At 40.4% G+C, this 9,179-nt stretch overlaps 1 protein-coding gene across 1 annotated transcript in view; it reads left to right on the forward strand.

Moving 5' to 3' along the window:
- Positions 1-8,823, forward strand: part of LOC143787518 (MOB kinase activator 1B) — a 97,308-nt gene extending 88,485 nt beyond the window's left edge. Inside the window, exon 6 of the mRNA XM_077276336.1 lies at positions 5,539-8,823. Within this exon, the coding sequence (XP_077132451.1) occupies positions 5,539-5,616 (78 nt within the window). The 3' untranslated portion in view covers positions 5,617-8,823. The remainder of the gene's footprint in view (positions 1-5,538) is intronic.
- Positions 8,824-9,179: the final 356 nt, after the last annotated feature.

A 9,179-nucleotide genomic window follows, 5' to 3' on the forward strand; every position in this document is an offset into this window, starting at 1 on the left:
CAGCCCATTTTTCTTCAAGTGCCTCTTTATTGTGCATCTTGAAACAGCCACACCGCTAGTTTTAAGAGAGTCCTGTATTTCAGCTGATTTTATTTGTGGGTTTTTCTTTGCATACCGAACAATTTTTCTGACAGTTGTGGATTAAATTCTTGTTGGTCTACCTGACCGTGTTTTTGTTTTTACAGAACCCCTGATTTTCCATTTGGTATTCAATTCCTTGGATATATTTTTGTATTCCTTTCCTGTTTTCTACAGTTCAACTACCTTTTCCCGTAGACCCACTGACCATTCTTTTGCTTTCATCATGACTCACAATCCAGAAACATCAGTGGCTGGATAAAAGATGCAAGAGTCTGTCTGGATCCCAGAAACTCACTCAGCTTTTATGCACACACACTGATTACTAGCAAACAGGTCACAGGTTACCTTTATTAGCCATTCAAACCCATTTGTGTCAACTTCTGTGCATGTTATCAGGCCATAATCACTAGGATATGTAAACTTTTGTTCAGGGTCATTGGGATGTTTTGGGTTGTCATTATGATTTAAAAAGAGAAACCATAGTAGTTTGAGAATAAATGGGTTCACCCAACCACTAACCATGAGTGGAGAAAAAAGTTTTAGTGTTATCATTCATATTCTCTAAAAAAAGGTCAAGAAAGCAAAAATTCTGCTGGGGTATGTAAACTTTTGAACAGAACTGTATTTCTACACTTAAGAGACGTTCATATATTTAGTTCGGCATTCTTGAAAGGGATTTTCCAGGATTTTAATATTGAACATCTGTTAGCAAGTCTGGCCAGAAGTACACATTGTACAGAGCCAGAACGTGACAGTTCCATACTCTATAGCAGAACTATAGCTAGCTTTTCCTTCATCCAGGGCAAAAGGTACAATTTACTGCATTCATAATGTGTCAAAATACCTCTGTCCAGGCAAAGAGGCTTGTTTGGTTCCCCCAGACACCCAGCTCCCAGGGAAAATTTCCCGGTTGTGCCTCCCTCTGCTTAATAGTGACCATTCTTGGTATTGCAAATCAGAAGTAAATGAGAGCTGAGCTGCAAGCAGGGCCAGTTCCAGGTTTTTGTGGATCTCGGGCAAAAGAGTTTCAGTGGGCGCCTTTAACACATTCATGATGCAGAGATACAGCAGAGAAATATCGGTATAGCACAATGCCAAAGATTTCAATTACTACTTACATTACATGAGTCATATCAATAGCTCAGAAACCAGACAGTATAGTCCTCTATACAGTATTATGGGCACCACATAGTGCTCCGTACAGAATAATGGCCCCCATATATTGCTCCATACAGAATATTGAGCCCCATATATTGCTCCATACAGTATTATAGGCCACATATATTGCTCCATACCGAATAATGAACCCCATATATTGCTCCATGCAATATTATGGGCATCACATAGTGCTCCATACGGAATAATGAGCCCCATACAGTATTATGGGTACCACTTAGTGCTCCATACAGAATAATGCCCACCATATATTGCTCCATACAGAATAATGAGACCCATGTATTGCTCCATACAGTATTATGGGCACCACATAGTGCTTCAAACAGAATAATGAGCCCCATATATTGCTCCAAACAGTATTATGGGTACCACATAGTGCTCCATAAAGAATAATGAGCTCCATATATTTCTCCATACAGTATGATGTGTACCACAGTGCTCCACATAGAATAATGGCCCCCATATATTGCTCCATACAGAATAATGAGCCCCATATATTGCTCCATACAGTATAATAGGCACCACATAGTGCTCCATACAGAATAATGAGTCCCATATATTGCTCCATACAGTATGAGCCCCATATATTGCTCCATACAGAATAATGGACCCATATAATACTCCATACAGTATAATGAGCACAATATATTGCTCCATACAATATAATGGGCCCCATATAATACTCCTTATATAAAGGGCCCTATATAATGCTCCATATATAACGAGCCACATGTGATGCTCCAGTATATGATGGGCCCCATATATGATGCTCCAGTGTATGATGGGTCCCATATAATGCTCCAGTGTATGATGGGCTCATATATGATGCTCCAGTGCATGATGGGCCCATATATGATGCTACAGTGCATAATGGGTCCCATATATGATGCTCCAGTGTATGATGGGTCCCATATAATGCTCCATATATAACGAGCCACATGTGATGCTCCAGTATATGATGGGCCCCATATATGATGCTCCAGTGTATGATGGGTCCCATATAATGCTCCATATATAATGGGCCCCATATATGATGCTCCAGTGCATGATGGGCCCATATATGATGCTCCAGTGCATGATGGGACCATATATGATGCTCCAGTGCATGATGGGACCATATATGATGCTCCAGTGCATGATGGGACCATATATGATGCTACAGTGCATAATGGGTCCCATATATGATGATCCAGTGTATGATGGGCCCATATATAATGCTCAAGTGTATAATGGGCCCCATATATGATGCTCCAGTGTATAATGGGCCCATATATTGCTGCAAACATAAAAAAATAAATACCTCTCCTCGCTGGCCACTGCTCTGCTCCAGACTCCTCAGTGTTGGCGTCTTCTGGCTTTCAGCACAGACGTGACGTCATCGTGCCCTCTGACATGAAACGTCGCGGAAAACGCCAGAGCGGAGGAACAGAGAGAGGGAAGTATCGCAAGTGTCGGGGCCCTGAGCAAGCGGCGGGGGGCCCACTCGCAGGGGCTGGCACAGACACCGGGCCTCCATAGTGCACCGGTGTCCTCGACGGCGAGTAGGTTACCTGCCTGCTTAGGACCTCGGCACGTTCAGGATTTTTTGATTTTTTTCCGGCGGTTTTCCGCTATAAAAACGCGATAAAACCGTTAAAAAAACGCTTACATTAAGCATCCTATTATTAGAATGCATTCCGCATTGTGCACATGCTGCATTTTTATCCGGAGCAGAATTGCATTCCGGAAAAAAACGCAGCATGTTCATTAATTTTGCGGAATTGCGGTGATTCCGCACACATAGGAATGCATTGATCCGCTTACTTTCCGCACCATGCGGGAAGTAAGCGGATCATGTGCGGTTGGTACCCAGGGTGGAGGAGAGAAGACTCTCCTCCATGGACTTGGCACCATATCCCTGTTAAAAAAAAAATTAAAATAAAAAATAGTGATATACTCACCTTCTGATGGCCCCCGAAGTCCTCCTGTCTCTCTGCGGTGAACGCGGCGGCTTCCGTTCCCAGGGATGCATTGCGCGAAGGACCTGGGATGACGTCGCGGTCACGTGACCGTGACGTCAGAGGTCCTTCGCGCAAAGCATCCCTGGGAACGGAAGCCGCCACGTGCACCGCTGAGGAGATTGGGGGCCGTCGGAAGGTGAGAATAACCATTTTTTACATTTTTTTATTATTTTTAACATTCTATCTTTTACTATTGATGCTGCATAGGCAGCACCAATAGTAAAAAGTTGGTCACACTTGTCAAACACTATGTTTAGCAGGAATACGCATGCCAATTCCGTATGCGTATTTCCCGCGGAAGGGAGTTCCGGAATTGCCGCGGAAATGTCTGCGGCAATTCCGGACTTGTGCACATAGCCTTAATCTTTACATTTTCACACTTGCTGTTCTTTTAGGAAATTCAAATGTACACTAGCAGCAATAGATTGACCCTGACACTATTTTTTCTATTGATCATGTGCTAAGATTACTTTAAAAGGAAAGGCGGATTTCATCAATTGTGATTGTTGGACCCTTTGTTTTGTATATAAAGGTGTTATCTGTTATTGTAATCCTAAATGTGAAGATATTGAGACTTCTGAAAATGAAGTATTTCTCCAATAAAATTATTGCAGTTACACGTTTTGTTATACACGTTTATTTGTTGTTGTTTTTTGTGTATTGGAACAACACAAAAAAACTGAGAAAAAAAGGCAAACTGGGCACAATCTCACATAAAACCCCCAAATTGGTCTAGACAAAATTGTTGGTACCTTTCCAAAATTGTGGATAAAGAACTTTTGTTTCAAGCATGTGACGCTCATTCAAATTCACCTGTGGCAAGTAACAGGTGTGGGCAATATGAAAATCACACCTGAAACCAGATAAAAAGGGAAGAAGTTGACTCAATATTTGCATTGTGTGTCTGTGTGTACCACACTAAGCATTGAGAACAGAAAGAGAAGTGTCTGAAGACTTAAGAACCCAAATTGTTGAACAATATCAAGAATCTAAAAGTTAAAAGACCATCTCCAGAGATCTTGATGATCCTTTTTCCACAGTATGCAACATAAATCAGGATGTTCACAACCCATGGTAGCTAGTCTCCCTGGATGGCAAAAAAAATTGATGAAAGGTTGCAAAGCTAGGATAGTCTGGATGGTGGATAAGCAGCCCCAATCAAATTCCTGCAGGCTCAAAGTGCATCAGTATTATCGCAAAGTATCCATCAACATTTGACTGAAATATGGCAGGAGACCCATTAGGACCCCACTGCTAAAAAACCTAGACTGAAGTTTGCCAAAATCCTTCTGGGAAAGCATCTTGTGAACAGATGAGGCCAAGATATAACTTTTTGGTAAAGCACATCATTCTATTGTTTATTGAAAATGAAAAGCTTACAAAGAAAATAACAGAGTACCTACAGTAAAATATGGTGGAGGTTTCAAGATGTTTTGGGGTGGTTTTGCTGCCTTTGGCACTGGGTGCCTTGACTGTGTGCAAGGCATCATGAAATCTGAAAATTACCAAAGGATTTTGGGTCACAATGTAGTGCTCAGTGTCAGAAAGCTGGGTTTGCATTCTAGGTCATGGGTCTTCCAGCAGGACAATGACCCCAAACATACTTCAAGAAGCATCCAGAAATGGATGGAAACATAGTGCTGAAGAGTTCTGAGGGGCCAGCAATAGGTTTGGATTTAAATCTCATTGAACACTTGTGGAGAGATCTTAACATTGATGTTGGGAGAAGGCCCTCTTCAAATATGAAAGACCTTTGGTAGTTTGCAAAAGAATAGTGGACCAAAATTCTAGTTCAGAGGTGTGAGAAGCTTGTTGATGGTTATAGGAAATGGTTGATTGCAGTTATTTATTCCAAAGGGTGTGCAACCAAATATTAAGTTGAGTGTGCCAACAATTTTGTCCAACTTTGAGGTTTTGTGTGAAATTCTGTCACATTTTGCCTTTTTTTAGTGTTGTTCCAATACGAACAAAGGAAATACACATGTTTTGTTATACACACACGTTTATTTGCAATCATTTTCTGGGAGAAATATTTTATTTTCTGGAACAATTTAAAGGTTGCAAACACTTTCGGCCATGACTCTAAGTTCAGACTGTGATCTAAAAAAACAAAACAAAAACATTTTCTGTTCCGTTAAAATAAGAAATAAAGAGGAAATGTGAGGGGTCTCATATTTGATTTTACAGATGCAAGTTGAGTAAGAGCTACCAAACATCTTGCCATTCTGTGAACTCCAAAAATGACATACACTAATAGTAAAACTGTTCTGTTGATTCACAGGAGTTCAACCTAATTGACAGAAGAGAACAAGCTCCTCTGCAGGAACTAATTGAAAAGCTCACATCCAAGGATAGATAAGATCCAAGCCACAAGTGCACAGATGCCTTTTGTTTGAGCAAGCTTTATCATTTATGTTTCATTTATAATGGCCAAAACCGATTCGATTTGTGTTTCTTTAATGCGTGTGTGCTTACAGAGGGAATGTGATGTATCTATTTTCTTGCCTTCTAGTGATTCCACTTGATTGTATTTTACATAAGACGTGTCAGAGGAGAAGGAATCAGACCTACCCTTGTAATACTTTGCACACCATTTACTGCACTGAGGAGGTTATGTAAAATGTGCCTAATTTAAAGACGCCTCAATTTCTACTCAACCACTAAAGATACTGTAATTACGTGAATGCTTGCTGATTTCCTAGCTAGTGTAGTAAGCAGCCAAATGGAACGAGACCTGATGTGTGCTTTGCCCACAGAAATCAGTGTAAACTAGACACTGTGAATAACTTTTCATCCAAAATAGACTCTTAAAAATGAGACATAGCATAAAAGTGAAGATTTTGTTTATTTAGTTTCTAATTTATCGGCGGTAGAGGTAATGTATGGATATTTCTGACCTAAGGCAGCATATTCACATAGATCTTGTTACTTGCACAGGTTTCATAATGTATGCCTTAATCTAATGCTGTTATTACACCTAACAAGCAGTTGAGAGTTGTGACAAAATCCTGCATTGTTCTGTGGTTTGACTTGGCCACGAGAAGCAGGTAATCAGTAATAGGAATGTAACACATTAGCGCACATAGAACAAATACTTTCAATTGCATAGCAATATTCGGGAAGTTTAAGTTAATGAGAGTGGATTTATAATAAACTGTTCACCAGTGATGAGCGAATCTGCTCTCCTGTTATTCGAGTATCTTCAGCGTGCCCGAATAATATGTTCGAGTCCCCGCGGCTGCATTTTTTGCTGCTGTTAGCTAGCTGGAACACATGCCAGGATTGCCTAACAAACAGGAAATCCCTAACAGCCGGAAAACATGCAGCTGCAGGGACTTGACCATATTATCCGAGCATGCCCAAGAGCATGCCCAAGATACTCAGATAACACCTGAGCAGGCTCCCTCCTCACTACTGTTAACCCATGATAGAGCTGGTCGGGGCCAAGAAACAAAGTCTACTGCAACATGTCAAAGAAAGGCCAATATGTGGACAATACTATCAGGGGCTTCTGTATATTACTCAACACTAGTCTAATCAACTTGCACAGATACAGACTCACAGGGAATTTTTACTAATAAAGCTAAAAGATAGTCAGACTTGTATATGACATGAAAGACCAGGAATGAGCTTGGCCATATCTCCACTTCTGTGCATCATCTCTTTCCTCTAAAACACAACAACAATAAATTCTTTAACACTTGTAGAGTCAATGGCATATCCAACAACCTAACGGTCCGTTTACATTGACCAACGGGCAGCACGATACGACCAACAATCAGTAAACTTTTACCTAACGGAGGGCATTCGAATGCCTGTGTAAGCAGACCAAAGTAAACCGTGAACATTGTGGGATCTATATTAGATCGTTCAGTGCACATAGGCTGCCACTGCTCTTGTCAGAGTCCTGATTACACAGGATGATGCACTGCTGAGAATGATGAGCTTGTATGCTGCATAAAAGATTATTTCATCCAAGTGAGTATTTTGCTCATTCATTGAGTGATCAGCAGACTGTGCTTTCATGGAGGGCGTTGGAGCAGGGCAGCTGAATCAAATTGCTCATCGTTACTATGAAGTCTACAGATGTTAGACCAGTTGTATGTCAACCATGGCTGCTGATGCACATTGTTTTTAGGTGATGATATTGACATTATAGTCAGTAACCAGACAGTCCGCAGAAGTTTGTAGTTTTACTATCTGAATTTTTGAAGGGTGGATGATCAGCCAATAATGTGAAAATCATGTGCTAAAGGGATTGTTCTTTTTCAAATATAATTAGTAACTCACTGCATTTTGTTTAAAAATAAAATACACTGTGAGTCTTTGCCTCTGCTCCCAGTGTCTGGCATTGGTTGCAACGCTGACATCACCTTGACAGTGCGGTAGCCAATCAGTAAGCTAATAATCAGTAATCAGTGTAGACGGAACGCCCAACTGTGATCCGCTGAGCTCACGGATTGGCTGCCGACATTGGTTGCATCGCTGACATCACCTTGATGGTGCGGTAGCCAATCAGTAAGCTAATAATAATCAGTGTAGACGGAACGCCCAACTGTGATCCGCTGAGCTCACGGATTGGCTGCAAACATGACATCAGCACTCCAGCCAATGTCAGGCATGAGGGGCAGTGGTGGAAACTCGATGGTGGACACAGGAAGGTGAGTACAGCTCAGATTGTTGTTTAATAATATAATGATGAAAGAATTACCTGTGAAAGGGAACAACCCATTTAACATAAATTATGATCACATACATCAGTATACAACAAACAATCCTTTTAATATTTGCAAAGAGGCATGAGACTTTGCGTCAATCCAATTTCTGATATTAAACATTGTGGACAAGTACTTATATCTGGAAGTAATAATGCTAGAAGTGCAGAGAGTTCTTTTATGAATATGGTGGAGTCATAGGCAAAACAGCATAACATATAAATATCGTTAATACCACTGCTGATCAATATCAACTAGAAGCCATATTTCCAGTTAGCCGACTCTAAAGATACAGCTTTTATATATCCCGGTGCTGCTGTAGTTATAAGGTGAGTAACACTCAGGAGTCATATGTCAATCAATGAACAAGATATACTGCTCCATTGTACTGACTAGTCCTAGGTAGATATTTGTTATACATTTTCATTGACTTATCCAATGTACTTAAAGTGGAACTAAACCCAACAGACTGAAACATGATGTCTCCTCTTATGGACAGCAAAGACCCTATATGTAAATCAGTGAAAAAAAGCAAATTTGATTGTGTATCTTGTCTCTGCTAGGAGCCAATCTACTGCATAGGAATACAGAATGGAAATTCTTATGTGTTGATTGGGCATCTGTAGAGCTTTTCCTGTACTCGATGATGAACATGCCAGCTCAGTTCACAACCTTTTCTTATAGGTTTAGTTCCAATTTAAGGAATCAACGTATATTTTTTTATTCTCTGAAATAACTGATATAGCACTTACTGGTAAAGATAAGTCCATTATATAAAACATTACTTCAAATGCAATATATGTTTTGCAGAACTTTTATTGTTGAATAAACCGAGAGAACTCCTGTGTCTACGAATGATTTATTTGTTGGTTATTGTGTGATACATAGGTGCAATACCTGTAGCCAAATGGTGGGAGCTGCAATTACTGAATCTTAAAGGGTATGTGCATTAAATATGTCAAATGATTTGGGAATGGGATCTGAAAAGGCAGCATTGATTGTTACAGCACTATGTCTCCTTTATTGACGTCAATCGCCCATTGGGGATCACCGCTCCTATGAGCCCGCTAAAATAATCTTTAGCGATATTGGAAAATGGATTAAAGGGCACCTGTCAGATGGGGGGTTAGTAATGGAGTAAGTCTGTGTACAAAGGTTATAAAAATGCCTCTTTTGTAGACAATTGATCGACAGTTGCAGAGAAATC

Source organism: Ranitomeya variabilis, chromosome 1 (assembly GCF_051348905.1).
Source record: "Ranitomeya variabilis isolate aRanVar5 chromosome 1, aRanVar5.hap1, whole genome shotgun sequence".
Lineage (NCBI taxonomy): Eukaryota > Metazoa > Chordata > Amphibia > Anura > Dendrobatidae > Ranitomeya > Ranitomeya variabilis.